The sequence below is a fragment of the Mus caroli genome, chromosome 1, assembly GCF_900094665.2.
Source record: "Mus caroli chromosome 1, CAROLI_EIJ_v1.1, whole genome shotgun sequence".
Taxonomy (NCBI): domain Eukaryota; kingdom Metazoa; phylum Chordata; class Mammalia; order Rodentia; family Muridae; genus Mus; species Mus caroli.
This window is the reverse complement of record NC_034570.1, coordinates 11,802,978-11,822,829: the sequence shown is the minus strand read 5'-3', so window position 1 is coordinate 11,822,829 and position 19,852 is coordinate 11,802,978. Positions and strand designations below refer to the sequence as shown.

The 19,852-nt window shown below is 39.2% G+C and overlaps 1 protein-coding gene across 1 annotated transcript in view; it reads right to left on the bottom strand.

Annotated features, from left to right (window-relative positions):
- Positions 1–2,567: 2,567 nt before the first annotated feature.
- Terf1 (telomeric repeat binding factor 1) overlaps positions 2,568–19,852 on the bottom strand; it is a 211,221-nt gene continuing 193,936 nt past the window's right edge. The window contains exons 7-10 of the mRNA XM_021162811.1: positions 14,296–14,355; positions 12,324–12,412; positions 7,842–7,948; positions 2,568–3,075 (exon numbers count right to left, since the gene is read on the bottom strand). Coding sequence (XP_021018470.1) covers positions 2,914–3,075; positions 7,842–7,948; positions 12,324–12,412; positions 14,296–14,355 — 418 coding nt within the window. The 3' untranslated portion in view covers positions 2,568–2,913. The remainder of the gene's footprint in view (positions 3,076–7,841; positions 7,949–12,323; positions 12,413–14,295; positions 14,356–19,852) is intronic.

The following is a 19,852-nucleotide window of genomic DNA, read 5'->3' as shown; positions in this document are numbered from 1 at the left end:
TTTTGGGATAGCATTGGAAATGTAATTGAGGAAAATATGTAATAAAAATATTAAAAAAAAAAATAAATGCAGGAACCTGTTTGGAAAAAAAAAAAAAAAAAAAAAGAGTTAACTTTCTGCCTAAGGATGACTCAGTTGATAGTGTTTGCTCTGCAGGTCGAGGATCCCTGTTGGATCCTCATCATGTACCTAAAACCAAACAAACCCAGGTGAGGCAGCACACACTTGTAATCCTAATGCCAAGAAGATAAAGAACAGAGGGTCCCTGGGACTCAATGGCTAACAGGAGGACTAAATTGGATAGGCCAAGGTTCAGTGAGATACTTGGTTTCAAAAAGGAAACAAACAAAAACAAAATGAAAAACAAGAATGATTGAGGAAGACACTTGGCACCAAATTCTGGTTTCCCTCCACAGTATACCTGCAGAGGAGACAAACAGGAAGGCAGACAGATGTGCGTGCACACTCATACTAATATTATATTTCCAGTGAAACATAGCAGCCAGACTGGAAGCAACTCTAACTGACTAACTATTTGGGCAGAATCTATATGACAAGATTAAGTCTGACTACACTTCTTTGGCAACCAATTCTAGAAGCCAAACTTCTGAAATCATCTGCTTAGAATGGCTGGGGCCTGTCAATGTCCTAATGCCCTGCTTCCACATTTAAACAAAAAAAAAGGCCAAAGTTATACCCAAATGCTGCCTGGTCACCTTTCAGTTTCTTACTTAAGTTTTTGTTTTTCTTCTTTTTTCTCTTCTAATTGAAAGGTGATCTAATTTATGCCAGTTCTTGCCAAACAGCAATCACACCTGACTGCCTTGTAGCAAGCTTCAAATATACTATTTGTTCTCATTTTTGGATGTTTTTATTTTCACAGCTCAAATGCACGTTAAGAATATAATAAATGTAACAAGCATATAATGGATTATAATGTAAAAAAAAAAAAAGCAAATTAGATATAGATACAATTTGGATCCTGCAGATATCCCAAGTGATAGAGATACAAGCAAAAAGTACTTGGGAATATTTAATTTTCTTAATCATCACCATCACAACAAACAAGTCCAGGGAAATAAAACCAAAAACTGTCCTATGTTTTGAGGTTGGATCAGGGCTAGGGCTTTTCAACACCTGCCCAAAGTACTGATGTCTAACCCGTAATTCTTCCACAGAACCTGAAGACCAGTCAGAAGTGCAGGTTGAATCCCCCTGAGTCTCAGAAAACAGATATGTTACCTGGCATGGTAGAAAGGGATCTCTAACCCTCGTTCCACGCCACCTTCTAACTTTCCTTCCCAAGCCTTTTGCTTTGCTGTTTGCTGCTTGTTCAAGTGCTTTATAAAAATATAATTATATTTCCATGTTAGCATAAAAGTGACCTTCACGTGGCATTTCTATACATGTTGCAATAATTTTGTTCTGTTCAATCCGTCTTCAACCACTCAGAATGATCCCCATCCTCTAACTCATACCTTTATTTCAATGAAAAGTCCCAATAACCATTTCCCCTCACAGGATCCCTTTCTTTCTTATGTGTGTGTATATATATATATATATATATATATATATATATACACACATGGATATATGCAAACCTTAATCTAGATTCTGTCCATATAGCCATGTTTTTCTGAGTCTTGGTTGTTTTGCTTCACCTGATCTCCAGCTCTATCTTCTTGAACAAACCTGAAACTGCCCATTTGAAGTTGTTCCAGTCTAGATGAGGTAAAACAAAGACACATCTGAGTTGAAACTCAAGAAACAAACACACTGAAACACACAGCCACATTTTTGTGAAGACCTACACTGCATTGCATTGTTTGACACCAAGTTGGCCCCTGTTATAGAGCAACTGCAGACAGAGGTAGGCAGTTGTGGACAGAGTGAGATTAACATAGATCCTATTCTGACTCAAGATGCCAGCTTTGGACTACAACAACCACTAATGCTTCTGTTTATTATATATATATATAAAGGAAGCAAATTCAAGAGAACAGGAAAGCAATGCACAACACTTTGAAGGAAATACACAATGCTGACTATTGTGTATTTATTTCAATAGGTTGAGACTTTTTTTTTTTTTTGGTTTTTGAGACAGGGTTTCTCTGTGTAGCCCTAGCTGTTCTGGAACTCACTCTGAAGACCAGGCTGGCCTCAAACTCAGAAATCTGCCTGCCTTTGCCTCCTGAGTGCTGGGATTAAAGGCGTGCGCCACCACGCCCAGCCGAGACTTATTTTTTACTTGTTAAATATGGTACATAAAACTCAAATGCTAATTATTAATTAGTCTTTGATTAAATATTGCAAAGAATACATTTTTGGTGAAAACTCAACTTCCTTTAAATGAAACTTTTGAGAGAAGCCAAGCTAGGCTTGTTAGAATTCATGAGTTGTTTTGAACATCTCTCTAGTGATAGATCTTTAGTAAGTAGTACATTAGCCATAGATTCAGCAGTAAAGTCCCATCAAGGATTATTCCAATTAAGTTCTTCAGAAAACTCAATCACTAGGTGGCATTTTGTAAGGTTAGTTTATAGACATGGAATAGAACAAACTGTAAATAGTCATATATTTCATTTTATCTTATTAGGCTCTTTTGTATTAAAACAGAATATGGGATGGGGTGTTGAATTTGGTAGGGTTCAACGTATCTGTATTTTACAAAACTAAAGATTCTTTCAGAAAATAATGATGACATATATTTTTATAGCACAAATCTCCTCTAAAAAACAAACAAACAAACAAAAACCAAAAAAACAAAAACTCTCTTTCTCTTCCCCCTCCCGACTGCTCCCCCACCACAATAATGCTTTATCATTACTGACCAGGAAGTTGTAAACAAAATGTAGTGATCCAAGTATTTATCCTTGTATTAAGCTGAATCAAACCCATCCAGCCTTCAGTGTCTCAGCTAATCAGTTTCAGTCTCTTCATCGTTCTCCATCTATCTTTTAACATGACACTTGTTCGGTTGTTGAACTTATAATGGGATAGTATTTTAGCCCAATTTCCCTCTCCATATTTCTTTACACCACACTTCAAAATTCTGTCTTCTTCCCAAAGCCATGTCTGTTGAAAGAACATAAAAGTTATTCAAAGAAACATTCTTTAAAGAAAGTACATCTTTTAAAAATCAGAGCAATGATTAGCTTCTTAAAAATGAAATGATTTTTTTAAATATACTTTTGTATATATGAACACACACACACATATATGGTTTTGCAAGATCATACTTACCATCACCATGTATATATTTTAGGGCAGTTGTACAGAATCTCAGCCACCTACAATGGGATGTCTATAAAGTCACAGTCTGACTTTAGGCTCATTACAATATCAAAAGAAGCTTCCAGGTAACTCTTTTTAAAAAATATTTATTTATTTATTATTATATGTAAGTACACTGTAGCTGTCTTCAGACACACCAGAAGAGGGCGTCAGGTCTCATTATGGATGGTTGTGAACCACCATGTGGTTGCTGGGATTTGAACTCTGGACCTTCAGTAGAGCAGTCGGGTGCTCTTACCCACTGAGCCATCTCACCAGCCCTCCAGGTAACTCTTAACAGATTATATTTCTAAATAGAACTCATAACTGTACACTCCTTCAGTCATGAACTCAGTGAAAATGCTGTGTACCTGTGATGGGTGAGGTGTACACACACACAGAAGTTCTGTAAGACAGACTTTCATGAAAAACAACTATTATTAATTAAAATGTACAATTAAGTTGGGAGAAAATGCTGAAAAAAAAAAACAAACCTTAAGTGAAATCTCATGCTTTGCACAGAGAAAGTACTAACATTTACTATTTGGTATAGGTGACCAACTATAGGGGTTTGAGTGTAACACACTACTTACACTCTCACACTCCCAGCTGTATTATTCATAGCACTAAAGTGAGAAAGCAAGTCTGGCAACCATCAATGAATGAATGAATTTGCAGCATATAGTATATAAGAAATATTATTTATCCTTAAAGAGGAAATTCTGACAACACTTAAGAATACTATGCTAAGCGAAATAACAGATTTGAAAGGACAAGACAAGAACTGGGGCCAGGGTGGTTACAAGCACTTGTTGCCCTTCCAGAAGACCTGGGTTCAGCTCCCAGCATCCTCATGGTAATTTACAACTATCTGTAACTCAAGTTCTAGGGGATCCAATGCTCTCTTTTGATCTTTTGGGCACCAGGTACGTTTGTAGTAAACACTCACTAAATAAATAAATCTTAGATAAAAAAAAAAACATAAATAAGTACTGTATCATTTCATCAATATGAGGTTCCTACAATTGTCAAATTCTAAGACAGGCAGTAAAAATGGCAGTTATCAAGCACGGAAGAGAAAAGGGAAAGGAAGGATTATTTTAATGGGTCTTGAGTTTGTTTTGAAAAATGTGGACAAACAGTGGTGATGATATGAAAATACGAATATATTTAATGCTACTACACGGTACACTTAAAAATAATGGAAAGTTCATCAGATAAGAGCAACGGAAAGGATCTGAGTTTGGTTCCCAGAACTGTGATGGCTGGCTCACAAATGCCTGTAACTCCAGCTCCCAGGAACCCAACACTTTGAGCACCTTACTCACATAGCCCCAAATCCAGAAGTAGATATCCAAATAGGAAGTCTTAAAAGTCTCAAGAAGATAAAGTTCACTGTGGGACACTGGGCTATGCACAGACAGCCTGGTTTCCAGTTTAGGATAGATGTTGAACCCTGGGACCCGATGGTGATAATTCAACTACATGGGGCTGAAGGAGTTCTCTCATGGCTCCTGGAACTCTAGCTCCAGTCGAAGTTACCGCTCCCACAGCTCCCACAGCACCCCCGCCCCCCCAGGAGAAGCATGGCTTTTAATCACATAGGCAATGTCCCAAGCTTCTGACCTTCAGGCTTGACTCCTCCCAGTTACCTAGCAACAGTAAAGATAACAGCACACCAGAAGAAGGGCTGCTTGGCCCCTCCTCACTCTCTTACTCCTCTTACTCCCCTTACTCTTTTTTCTCCTCTCCCTCTCTCTCCCTCTTACTCTCTAGCCTTTCTCTCCCCCCCCCCCTTACTCTCTAACCTTTCTTCTCTCTCTCCTTTCCTCTTTCTCTCCTCTTGGCCATGGCTGGTCTCTCTTTCTCTTTCTACCTTTTCTCTTTCCCCCTGCCTTTCTATAATAAAGCTCTAAAACCATAGACTGTCTCTTGTTTATCAAGGCCCACTGCACTTACTCTTGCCTGCGTGGGAACCTCTCTCCCTCAGCCCTCCCTCCCATAACCCTGGGGCTATAGGGTGTCGCCTCAGGGGTCCCGGTCAGGGGCTGCCCCTTGTCCACCCCCACCCCCTGTCAAGTGGGGGTGGGTCAGTGGCTTAGATGCCCACCCAGGGGCCAAGTGGAAAGCGTCTGGCAGCCCTCCCACATCCGCCTGCCCAGAGCATAGGAGGAACTCTGGCTGGATGTGGGCTATCCTCCCTTCCCCACCCCTTTTAGTTCCCACAGTTCACATTATGTATATTTTAATACAATTGGAAAAAAAAAAAAAGACTCATGTTAGAAAATCCTGGTGTTAAAAAAAGAACTCAGAGCAGCATGAAGATAAATAGGATATTAAAGCTGTTTTACAGATGACTAAATGCCAGAGAAAGCAGCATTGACCATAGCCACAATCTTTGGAGGTTTGTATGGGCTATCATTAGCCTGTATCTTCTGCTTTATACCTTCAAAATGACATTTGTAATCTTTGTGTGTGTGAAGGGTTTACTTCTGAAAGGCATTTACTTTTTCCCTCAATGGAGTAAGTTTATAAAAGGCTCTAAAAATTTGAATGAGACAGGCTCAAGTACTTTTGTTTAAAATATATAAAAAAAAGAAAAGAAAAAAAGCTATCCAAGTAGGCACTGAATAATTAAAATTAAAAAAAAATTAAACTGAAAGTCCCAATACAACATAAAATTAAGTGTGTCAGTCACCTTCTGAGACAAATTTTCTTCTCAGAGTCAATACTGGACAGTTGAAAAAATAAAACCAAATGTTGAAAGTGTCCATATTAACTTTTTTTGGTAAGGAAACAATGGCATCATCATACCCATATATCCTATAGATTATATGGTTGATACCTTCCCTACAAGAGAAGATACTGCTCTCTTCTAGTTATCTACAAATGATACCTATGATCTATACTCAAATCCTAGTGGGAGAGCATTGTGTGAGGCAGAGATTTCTGGGTTCTGGTCTCAAAAGCAAAGCACTCCCATCCCCAAAGAGAAAATGGAACAACCTGCAAACTAGACTTCTTCCATCCACTAGAGAGAGAATAAGTCATGGGCAAACAGAGGAGGAGAATCAAAGGATTTACTGAAAGCTGGCTGTGAATCTCTGTAATCCCAGCACTAGAAATGCAAAGAAAGGAGGAGCAAGAATTCAAGGAAAGCCCTGGCTACATAAAGACTTTGAGGCCAGCCTATGCTACATAATAGAATATTTAAAATAATAATAATAAAAATTCCTGGGAGCAGAGTGCAGGAAGAGAGTTCACAGCTACAGTCATTCCTGGCAGGGACAATGAACTAAAACTAAGCTAATGGCACTCAATGTTTATGAACCTCACAGTGAAAAACTCTAGGTGTACAATACATGGAAATCTGACTTCCATGATCTCTAATACCACTTTCAGGGTAAAGATTATACAAAGTCCATTGCTACTTCTCTCGGGGGAAGGGAAAAATAGTATTTCAAAATACTCCCAAGTTCAAAATACTCCTAGAGCATTCCATTCGATGAATCGATGCCTGTTTTCAAATAATCTAATTTTACAAAACCCTAATTGACCACCTGCCCCCCCCCCGCCCCACCCCCACCCCGATTTCCTGTCTCACTCAGGGAGAGGTGGTAGTAAGCAGACTAAGAAGCATTCACAAAGGCCACAACCCAGGACAAATGGTCACACACACAAAAAAATGAGGCCTAGAGATAAGACTACATAACAACTTGCATGGAAGTGGTCTTATATAACACAGCATAAGAACAACAAACAAATACAATTAACTAAACCAACAATTAAACAAAACAAGACAAGGGAATAATGGACTAGTGAAGTAGCTCACTGGTGCAGTATGTACAGGTCCCATCCTTACCAGAGTGACGCAGGAAGCCCATCAAGATACGTGTTGTTGATTGTATTGACTATGTTAATAAGACAGACATCTATGCAAAACAACTTTGAGTCATAGGAAGTAGTCCTATTGGTCTAATTCTCAAAGCTCCTACACTTGAAATGATCTAAGTGCAAACAGGTTGGGAAAAAACAAAAACAAAACAAAAAAGCCACCAACACATCTTAAATTGAGTAAGAAAAATATCCCAGATACAGCAAAATAATAACTAGATTTATTGGTCTGTTGCCGAGAGTTAGGAATTCAGGTAAAGTACATCAACAGTTTCAGATACTGGAAAAATTAACATTCTGATTACATTTAAGTAAGAGAAATGATGTAAACACTGAGGCTGACCAGACTTTAACTAAAGCCAGGCAGAGGTGGCACACACCTTTAATCCCAGCACTTGGGAGGAAGAAACACATGAATCTTTGAGTTCAAGGCCAGCCTGTTCTACATGGTAAATTCCACGACAGCCAGGGTTACAAAGAGAATCCCTGTCTCAAAACAATGACAACAACAAAACCCCAAAACAACAACAAAAATGATCAATGTATTATTTTCTATATTGTGTGTAGTTTTCAAGTGCTTAAAAAATCTTATTTAAGTTAGACCTACTAGAGAATTTGAGTATAAAGGCTTACTTTAGTGTTCATACATGCTATTCACATGTTGTGAACAGTACCTGTCTTTTCCTGCGTCCGCGTTTGTCATCAGTGTCTGGCTGATTCTCTGAGACACACAATTTATTCCTTCCACTGGTTCTTTGGTTTCTTTCCGTCGTTGTTTCACCTATGAATAAAACCACTAACATTAAGTACTGTTTCATGTTAGGGAAAAGTTGCTATAAAATTGTTTACTTTAGCTATTCTAAGAAAATGAACTCCTTTTTTTTTTTTTTCCTTCAGAGACAGGGTTTCCCTGTATAGCCCTGGTTGTCCTGGAACTTACTCTGCAGACTAGGCTGGCCTTGAACTCAGAAATCCGCCTGCCTCTGCCTGCCAAGTGCTGGGATTAAAGGCATGCGCCACCACTGCCTGGCCTGAAAATGAACTCTTTTTTTTTTTAAATCAGGTATTTTCTTCATTTACATTTCCAGTGCTATCCCAAAAGTCCCCCACCCCACCCCCCCCCCACACGCAATTCTACTTCTTGGCCCTGGAGTTCCCCTGTACTGAGGCATATAAAGTTTGCATGACCAATGGGACTCTCTTTCCACTGATGGCCGACTAGGCCATCTTCTGATACATATGCAGCAGAGATACCATCTCTGGGGGTACTGGTTAGTTCATATTGTTATTCTACCTATAGAGAGTTGCAGACCCCTTCAGCTCCTTGGGAACTTTCTCTAGCTCCTCCATTGGGGGCCCTGTGTTCCATCCAATAGCTGACTGTGAGCATCCACTTTTGTGTTTGCTAGGCCCTGGCATAGTCTCACAAGAGACAGCTATATCAGGGTCCTTTCAGCAAAATCTTGCTAATGTATGCAATGGTGTCAGCGTTTGGAGGCTGATTATGGGATGGATCCCCGGATATGTGGACATAGTACTACCAGAGGATCCCGCAATACCTCTCCTGGGCTTTTATCCAGAAGATGTTCCAACTGGTAAGAAGGACACATGCTCCACTATGTTCATAGCAGCCTTATTTATAATAGCCAGAAGCTGGAAAGAACCCAGATGCCCCTCAACAGAGGAATGGATACAGAAAATGTGGTACATTTACACAATGGAGTACTACTCAGCTATTAAAAACAATGAATTTATGAAATTCCTAGGCAAATGGATGGACCTGGAGGGCATCATCCTGATTGAGGTAACCCAATCACAAAAGAACTCGCATGATATGTACTCAGATAAGTGGATGTTAGCCCAAAAACTTAGAAAATGAACTCTTTTCCCTTCAAATTGGTAAGCAGTGTAACTTTAGGAATCCACCTGACTACCAGAGAAGCATAAGAAAGCAGAAGTACTTTTGTATAGAATCACTGACATATTTTATGACAGTGCTGGGGGTACTGATCCAATAGTAACCCTTTCCTTACTCTTTTACTTTGTTTTTAGTTGAGACAGCATCTCACTATGTAGTTTATGATGACCTGGAACTCACTTTGTAGACCAGGCTGACCTCAAACTCATAGAACTCTTCCTGTTTCTGCCTTCCAAGTATTGGATTAACAGTGTGCACCACCATGCCTAGTGAGTAACTCCAACACTGAATTCATCAACATGAAATGGAAATTAAAAACATGTATTTATAAGCAAATGTTACATGCTAAAGAGATAACTTTATATTCATAGGAAGACATAATCGCCCCTTTTCATCTTCATGATCTATAGTTCTAATTTATAGTAAAACTTTCAGTCAGATTTTTTGTATAACTTTACAAGATTCTAGCAGTCTACATGGTCCCTATAATTCTTACAAAGATCGGGCTGGTGAAATGACTCAGTGGGTATGAACAGACTGCAATTCTGAAGGTCCTGAGTTCAAATCCCAGCAACTACATGGTGGCTCACAACCACCAGTAATGAGATCTCATCTTCTGGTGAGTCTGAAGACAGCAACAGTGTACCTATGTATAATTATTATTATAATTATTATTAATTATTTATTATTAATATAAATCTTTGGGCCGGAGCAAACAGGGACTGACCGATCGGGGCAGACAGGAGCAAACAGAGGTCCTAAAATTCAATTCCCAACAACCACATGAAGGCTCACAACCATCTGTACAGCTACAGTGTACTCACATACATCAAATAAATAAATCTTAAAAAAAATTCTTACAAAGCTCATTCATCTCCTCACACTGTAGTTTCCAAAGCTAGTCATAGGCAGGCAATTAAATAGATGGATGAAGTCACAGGAGGACCCCACTGACCTGCTCCTGGGAGTGTGCTGGCTTATTTGCTATTACAATGTTTTATAGCTTTTCCAGAAAGTACTGAACACCAGGCTAAGGGCTGAAATAAAGCTTGATGCCTTGAAAGCATTTACCTGGGTCCACTGCATTGGTCTTGGGATTTAAAAACCAATGCAACCACACTTCGACCATACAAAGAACTAGTAACTAAGCTCTAACAGCAATGTTGTAGGAATGCACCCAGACCCAAACATTAGAAATCTGACAATTATACTCGCTGGACTCCAGTCAGGAAAATGGAAACACACTACCTATAAACAAAATTCTTAGTACTGGGCAAAGTGTTTAAATAGGGCTAGAACTGGAAAGGGAGCTAACATAGACAAACTGGTCATTATAGCTTGAGATTTTAACACCTTTTCTTTCAGTAACTTTTACAACATATAGGTAGGAAACAAGAAGAACTAGAACATCAGAAAGGCATTATTAACAACTTGACCTGTGACCACTTTAAAAAACCCCATTTAATAAAAGAATACATTCTTCCCAGGCATACATTAACAACAATTACCATGACAGACCAACAGTAGGATAAGCCATTAAAACAATCCTTTAAGGCGCTGGTGAGATGACTCAGCAAGTAAAAGTTCTTAGTGGGCAGCCTGGTTATCTGCATTCAATTTTTGGTGGAAGGAGAGAATAGACTCCTGAAAGTTGTCCTCTGACAACTGGCACTTTGGAGAACAGAGTATTGCAAGTTCATGGCCGGACAACCCTTTTGTCTCAGACCACAACAGAATTAAGCTAGAAATCAGTAACAGAAAGATTTTTGAAATACCCTTCAATTATTTAGAAATCAAATATGCAAGTACAGGAAAGTCTGAAAAGAAGTGAAAATCACTTTAATTAAATGGAAATCCAAAACCAAAGCCATAATTAGGAGGGATTTCCTACATAAAGTGCACACCCTAGGAAACCCTGGTCATGTGAGAGAGAAAAGTAACTCATACATAAAGAGGGCATCATGTTAATGTCAGACTTCTCCAACTGAAAGTCAACTTTTTTGCAAAAGTGTGATCAAAAATATTATACTTAGATAAAAAGTTTTACAGGAAAAAAAAGAAAAGACAGTAGTCTTCCGTGTTGAAGAAATTTAGAGATTATAGACTTAAAAAATCCAGACAAAATAGTAAAGAAAATGGAGATGCAAGGAAACAGGAAGCCTGATGGAAGGGTTTGTAGAGAATAAATCTAACTCAGCAAGGTAGATTCTGTATCAAGAAAAGCATGCTATAAGCCCTGACTACATAAAACCTAAGAACTAGGCATGGAGCCATGCACAAGGAACTCCAGAACTTGGGAAGCTAAATAAGAGAATCAAAAGTCTGAGACAAAACTAGACTACAGCCAGGCAGTGGTGGCACACGCACGCCTTTAATCTCAGTACTCGGGAGGCAGAGGCAGGTGGATTTCTGAGTTCAAGACCAGCCTGGCCTACAGAGTGAGTTCCAGGACAGCCAGTGCTACACAGAGAAAGAAACCCTGTCTCAAAAAACCAAAACTAAATAATAATAATAATAATAATAATAATAATAATAATAATAATAAAAGGCTAGACTACACTGGTAGACTTCAAACTGAACAAAATTATTCTAATTTATGTTGGTAAGCCATTAACAGGTAACTAGGAGAAACAGAAAACTGGCTTTTGAGGACAGATTTTTGCCTAAGTCATCTCTAAAGTTTAAATGTATATTTGCAGACACAAGTATAGCCAATTTTTAAAGCACTTCATATTCTTTATTCAAATTTTAAAAATTATATTCATTTATTTATGTGTGGGCATATGTATGTGTACCTGTGGAGATCAGAGGGCAACATTAAAGAGTTACATATTATTTTATTCAGACACATATTATACTGCTGCTGGCAACAAGTCAATATTAATGAGCCAATACCACAGTATCTTTAAACAGAAACAAATATAAAATCAGACTCTGTATTGATTAGTTGATAAAAAAGTTACTGAAGATCAAAGAAAACCTGACCTTTTGTATTTTCCCTTCAAGTGAATTCCCTCAGAATTCACTTAGTCAATGTGAATAATGAGCTTTGATTACACTTATCACTCCAAAGTCTAAAGTTGCTGAATACAGCTGAGCAGAAAAACAGTGCCAAACACATGACAACAAATGAGAGTGGACTATGGAAAGCAGCTAGCTTTCTAAGGCAACCTTCTGTGCTACAGTGGAAGGGCAGAGAGCTAGTGCCTTCCTCTCAACTACAGTAAAGAGTACTCACACTGAAGAGTTCCTGTTCTTGCTTCGTTCCTACTGAAATCTGATGGAGCACTTCTGTGTCTCAACTGCGATAAGGCGTTCTTGTGAGACCTAGATGAAACACGAGAGCTTGTGACTGACTCTGGAGACGAGTGAAGGGACAGTCTTTGCCACAGAATCTGCTACACTGGCCTGTCTCTCTTAATGCTCTCCTTAGTGACACATGTTAATGTTTAATAATTCTATTGTGAAATTTCCATTTATTTTATCTTTCTACAGCTTATCTACTTAGAGATGAAGATTGTATCAGTTTTCCAAATAGATTGAGGGAGAAACAAAACTAAACCAAACCAAATCAAAAGAACTCCTGAACACTCCTCAAACCACATACATTTATTTTTCTTTTTTCCTGTGGCTTCTAAATCATTTTCTGCAGAAAATTTTCAAAATTTCTTTACCTAATGTTAGATCCCTTACTTTATAGATTTGAAGACTTTTTTTTTTTTTGAAGTTAAGATTATATGCTGGAAATAATGATTGTGGCATGTTTTGTTTTTTAACAGTCCTGCAAAGCTAACATTATTCTAATTTTCTTTTATATTTTATTTTTATTTTGTGTTCATTTGTGTTTTGTCAGAATGTATGTGTGTGTGAGGATGTCAGATGCCCTGGAACTGATGTTAGACAGGTGTGAGCTACCATGTGGTTGCTGGGAATTGAATCTGGGTTCCCTGAAAAATCAGCCAGTGTTCTCTCTCAACCGTTCAATTTTCTCTTCAGCCTTGCGTCATTCTAATTTTATACAGAAGCAAAATAGAACCTAAAAAAATCAATGTGCTTGAACTTAGGTAGGTATGTTACCCCCACCTAATATATTCACACTTTAGCTATGCTTTTAGCCACAAAAGTACTCTACAACTAGCAAATCCTCTCTTACCTTTCCTCTCTCCTAAAATACTCTATTGTATTGTCTTCACCTCTGTGTATTGACCCTATGCAGGTTCTACCTTAGGACAATATTCCTCTCCTTCTGACCTTATCCAAGAGGAAAGCTAAATTTCCAAGCCCCATAAGTCACAGTGTTCCAATGATGGGTCTTCACCACAGGGTTTGTTTTTACAGTGCTGGAGACTGAACCCAGGTCCTCCTTACACAAGCAAGGGCTCTATCACTAAGCTCTAGCACCAACTCCAATAGTTTTTACTTCCCAATGACTTCCACTCCTATTTCCACAGAAATCTTAGCTATATCCCCTTCTACCATTCTTCACTGCCAATTGACTTTCCAAGAACTTCCCATCACTCATATATCTTTCTTATGGTGGTGCATGCCTGTAATCTTAGCAGGCTAAGGCAGGATGATCAATGCAGGTTTGAAGCCAGCATGGCCTACACAGTAAGTTCCAGATAGCCAGGGCTACATACCCTGTTCCCCCTTCTTCCCAGGTATATATACAGAGACTTTTGTGGACAAATCATATAACATCTTGGATTCTAAAGTCCTATCCAGTAATCCCTTCCACATACCCATACCCAGCCAGCAACCCAACTGATCTATTTCTGCAGTCATTTACAAAGACTTTCTGGTTTTTGGACATGTTAAGGTTGTTTCTTACTGCATTTATAGTAGATCCGAAAAATTTCTAATAACTGTGTAATTGGAATATGGGACACTCATCAAAAATTGTAGCTTTGAATCCTTTCCTGTTCTAGCAGTGAATCTTTGTTTTTTTTGACAGAATACCTGAACAAGCTCATGTGTTCCTTATTTGTTAGTCTAATCGCCCGCCTATTAGACACAATGTAATGATCTAGATCCCATATCAAAGTCTTTATACATAAAAATTTCAAGAAATTTCAGGGTCTAGAATACCTATTGATCTAAACAGGACAGGGCTACTTCTAAATCATAGTTTTACATGCTAATTATATTTAAATATACATAAATTGCTTTTATCAGTGATTTTAAGGACAAAGACAAGCATCATATTTTACCTTATTGAGGATACTGTATCCACTAAGGATTCTGTTTCTGTAGACTGCTGGCCATTAACACTGTGAAAGGAAGAAAAAAAAAATCTAAGAATACATACAAATGGTATATATATATATTGTATGCTACAATCAAGCATTTACCATGTTTTTTTAGAAAGCTCCTATTCCATGAAGTGGCATTTGCCAGCTTTACTGGAGTACAACTGATACATGAAAAACACATGGTTCCATTTTCTTTTCTTCTCTTTCTAACCAGTTTCAAATTGAACTTTTGGGAGATTGTGGTAGTGGGTAGGAAGTGAGATGAGGTCTTATATAATCCAGGCAAAAATCAAACTCACGCTCCCCCTGCTTTAGTCTCCCAGGTCCTAGTATAAAAGCTATAAACTACTACATTTCCAACTGAACTAAAAAAACAAAAACAAAAAAAACCCCAAAACTCCTTTGCTGGCACTAAAATACCATCTAGAAACACAGCATGGCCATGTTCAATTACATCCTCCAATGAGTCTGTTTCACTTTTCTGAAATTATATTTGCTCTTGAATCTACTGATATTTTTTTTTCACTTTTTTCTTTTTTATTCTTGAGACAGGGCCAAGGCTGAAGCCATGCTGGCTTCAAGCTTGCTATATAGCCAAAACAGACCTTAAACTTTTGATAGTGTTCCCACCTGCCAAGTGCCAGGGTTTTAGGTGTATGTTACCATTTCAGGCTTTATGTTGTGTTGGGAATCAAATCCAGGGCATTATTCAAGATAGTCTAGTACTTTACCAATTGAGCCACACCCCATATATAAAGATCTTAATCATCTGGGCACATATATCCTTTAATCCTAGCACTCAGGATCTCTAAGAGTTTGAGGCCAGGCTGGTCTATATAGCAAGTTCCAAGCCAACTAGGGCTACTTAGTGAAAATTTATTTTAAAACAAAACGACTAAAACCTCTGTCTATCTTAACCTTATCTATAGTCTAGCAATAAATTATGGGTTTTGTGTTGTAGTTTGTATTATAGGTAGCTAGGTAAGCTCTGAACTCAGGATTCTTCCAAGTGCTGGGATTACAGGTATGGACCATCATGCTTCCCTTGGAAATGTTTCCTTCCCATACAACTTCACAGACAGACTACTCTTCCGACAAGCTGAGTAAAGTAGTGTGTACCCCTGGGATTCTGGAACCCGAGAGGTCAAAGTAGGCAGACTGAACTCCAAGGACACCCTCTGATACATTACCATTTTTGCTTGTGGCCATTAAGTAAAATAAGAATTACATAAATCCAAGCACTGCAATAATGCAAATGTCAGCTCATAACTGGGATGGCTCTGAAATGAGGGTTGGGAAGGTTGCAACCACAGCAAACAGCCTTTCAAACACAAAACAAAACAACCAAAAAACCAGAATTCTGAAACACTCAGATTAATAGATGGAGCTGGGAAAAAAAAAAGAAAAAAGCATCCTGAATGAGGTAATTCATTCAGACAAATATCATATGTTTTCACTTATATGTGGATGACAACTGTTCACCTGTTGATAAGCAAACTACAATTCATATTACCACAAAGGTTAGGTAGACAGTAAGGGACTAGTAGGAAAGAATTTCTCCCTAGGAAATGGAAATAGAATACACAGTTATGAATGGGCAAGGCAGGAGGACTGGAGAGGGATGAAGGAGGGGGAGAGGGAGGTAGGGAGGAAATATGGTGAGGGAAAGCTAAAACTAAGAGCCATTTTGAGGAGACCTTTGTACGGAAACCTCGTACAGTACTAGCTTTCTATTAATACATACATTCATGAAGGTATCTAAATGAAATAGTCAAATAACAGGGCAGTCAAAGCCCCAAGTGAACATCTCGTCACCAAACGAAACTTCCAATACTGGGAATGGGTTATGTCTAATTGAGCTGTTGCCAAAGTAAATTGACAATAAGGTCCTAATTCTGAAGACAATACCTACACACCTCATTGAACATGGAGAAATCATGCTGATGCCTTCCTAAAGTCTTCACCTCTATTGATAAGTGTTTATGGTACTAGAATGTACTCTGCATGCCACCAAATAAGAAAGGTAAAGACCAACCGAGCTTCAAACCCTTCAGGCTATAAGAGTGAGCTTCCTGCAAGATTCACTGCTGCAATAGTGGCTCAGAATTTGTGGGAGTGACTAATCAATCGCTTTGAGTTAAGGCCCACTCCATGAGACAGAACCCATACCAAGTGCTGCTTAGGCGGCAAATTAGAATAGTCCAGTGCTGAGTCTGCCTTAGGCATGCATGCAAGGGACAGAATGACATGGTTTCTGCCCAGGGAATAGAGCCAGCAGGACATGAGCTTCCATGGCTGCTGTGGGCATAGGCTTGTTTGTATAATAATATACAGATTTTCATGTTCCTCCTTTGAGGAGTGCCCTCTCTGCCAAGGTTAATGACTCCATGATAATCAGAGACAAGAGTTTGGGAGACCAGGGTGTGGCCAATGTCTCAGCAAACTGGTAAAAGCTGTGACGTTCAGGACAGCCCTTAAGGCTGGGGAAGAACTATGAAAATATGAGTTCAAGAATATATAATTTCTCAACTATGCAAAATATGAGGATGCAGTATGAATTGTATAAGGAGCTTCACCGACCTAAAAGAACAGAGGCAGATATACTGTGAGTCAGCTTGCTGGAGAGATACAAAGACAGATACAAAGACAAGCAAATTCTTGAGTTCAAGGTCAGCCTGGGACAGAGCTAAATTAGGCCTACGACTGGTAGAAATGCCTATCTCAGAGCAAGATCCCATCCAGCTAGCTTATTGCCTGTGCTTACAAAGGCAAGCAGATTTCTGAATTCACTTGCAATCTTAAAAAAAAAAAAAAAAAATGTGCTTGCTTTTTTTTCCCCCTCAGGGGGCTGGGGTCATGGAATTCTGATTGGTGGGATAATCAAAAAGGCACCTGGAGTAAATTACTGAATTGAAATATAAATAAAAAACTGGGCCTTGTCTGAGCTATGTGGAAATCTCCTGAGAAAGTTGTCTTAAGCAGAATGCAAGCCATCAGCATGTACCCTATGATTTGACTTCGAGTTGTTCTTTCAATGCTCCTAGATACCCCTTTCCTAGGACCCCCTTCAAGCTGAGACTGTCCTTGGCAGTCAGGGACCTTGGGGTGGGGGTTGAGGGGGGGGGGGGATCAATACTACTGTTCCCCTAAAGGAATGCAGCAACAAAATGACTAATAACATTCTGCTATACTTGTCGCTCTGTGTCTCCCTTAGCCAGCATGAGAAGTTTCCTCCTATAGCAGATGAGAACAAATACAGAGATTTACAGGCATACATAATACAGTCATACAACACTCATGCTTAAAAGGGATGTCTCTATCAAATCCCTCTCATTGGGGCTCAGAGCACTATGTAGAAGAGAGGATGAAAAAGAGTATTAAGGCCATCTTGTCTGCCCGGTCCCTCTGAGACCAGTCTATGCGGACTGCAGAGGGTGAGCAAGTGGACTGCAGAAGCAACACAGCTTCTGAGACAGATCGGGTTTCAGGATCCAGATATCTAGGCACCTTCCCTGGCAGAGGAGAGGTATCCACCTGGGAGGGCTCTGATTGCCTGAACAGGTAAGGGAGCCATCTTGTGTCCTGGGTCCCTCTAATATCAGTCTGCGCAGGTGAGAGTGCAGACTGTAGAACACATCACTGGGACAGGCCCTGTTTCCGGCCTTCATCTTCAGCCAGGAGGCAGGTCTGAACAACAGACCTCTGTGCACCTCCCCTGCAAGGAGAGCTAGGCTGCAGAGATTACTCTGACCACAGAGACTCGAAGAGAGCTGGACTCCCAGAACTGCTGACAGAGTCTAACAGAATCACAGGAGGAACAAGCTCCAGCCAGAGACAACTATAACAACTAACGCCAGAGATGACCAGATGATGGAAAGGCAAACGTAAGAATCTTACTAACAGAAACCAAGACCACTCACCATCATCAGAACCCAGCACTCCCGCCTCAGCCAGTCCTGGATACCCCAATACACCTGAAAAGCAAGACTGGGAATCAAAATCGTATCTCATGATGCTGGTAGAGGACTTTAAGAAGGGCATTAATAACTCACTTAAAGAAATACAGGAGAACACTGCTAAACAGGTAGAAGTCCATAAAGAGGAAACACAAAAAATCCCTTAAAGAATTACAGGGAAACACAACCAAACAGGTGATGGAATTGAACAAAACCATCCAAGACCTAAGAAGGGAAGTAGAAACAATAAAGGAAACCCAAAGTGAGACAACGTTGGAGATAAAAACCCTAGGAAAGAAATCAGGAACCATAGATGCAAGCATCAGCAACAGAATACAAGAGATGGAAGAGAAAATCTCAGGTGCAGAAGATTCCATAGAAAACATGGACACAACAATCAAAGAAAATGCAAAATGCAAAAAGATTCTAACTCAAACATCCAGGAAATCCAGGACACAATGAGAAGACCAAACCTACAGATAATAGGAGTAGATGAGAATGAAGATTTTTCAAATTAAAGGGCCAGCAAATATCTTCAACAAAATTATAGAAGAAAATTTCCTATACCTAAATAAAGAGATGTCCATGAACATACATACAAGAAGCCTACAGAACTCCAAACAGACTGGACCAGAAAAGAAATTCTTCCTGACACATAATAATCAGAACAACAAATACACTAAATAAAGATAGAATATTAAAAGCAGTAAGGGAAAAAGGACAAGTAACATATAAAGGCAGACCTATTAGAATTACACCAGACTTCTCACCAGAGACTATGAAAGCCAGAAGATCCTGGACAGATGTTATACAGAACCTAAGAGAACACAAATGCTAGCCCAGGCTACTATACCTAGCCAAACTCTCAATTACCATAGATAGAGAAACCAAAGTATTCCATGACAAAAACCAAATACAAACAATATCTTTCCACGAATCCAGCCCTTCAAAGGATAATAACAGAAAAAAACCAATACAAGGACGGAAACTACACCCTAGAAAAAGCAAGAAAGTAATCCTTCAACAAGCCTAAAAGAATATAGCAGCAAGAAGAGAATCCCAACTTTAACAACAAAAATAACAGGAAACAACAATTACTTTTCTTTAATTTCTCTTAACATCAATAGACTCAATTCCCCAATAAAAAGACATAGACCAACAGACTGGCTACACAAACAGGACCCAACATTTTGTTGCTTACAGGAGACACACCTCAGGGAAAAGAACAGACACTACCTCAGAGTGAAAGGCTGGAAAACAATTTTCCAAGCAAATGGTCTGAAGAAACAAGGTGGAGTAGCCATTCTAATATCAAATAAAATTGACTTCCAACCCAAAGTTATCAAAAAAGACAGGTAGGGGCACCTGATACTCAGAGGTAAAATCTGCCAAGATGAAATCTCAATTTTGAATATCTATGCTCCAAATGCAAGGGCAGCCACATTCATTAAGAAAGCTTTAGGGGCTGGTGAGATGGCTCAGTGGGTAAGAGCACCCGACTGCTCTTCCGAAGGTCCAGAGTTCAAATCCCAGCAACCACATGGTGGCTCACAACCATC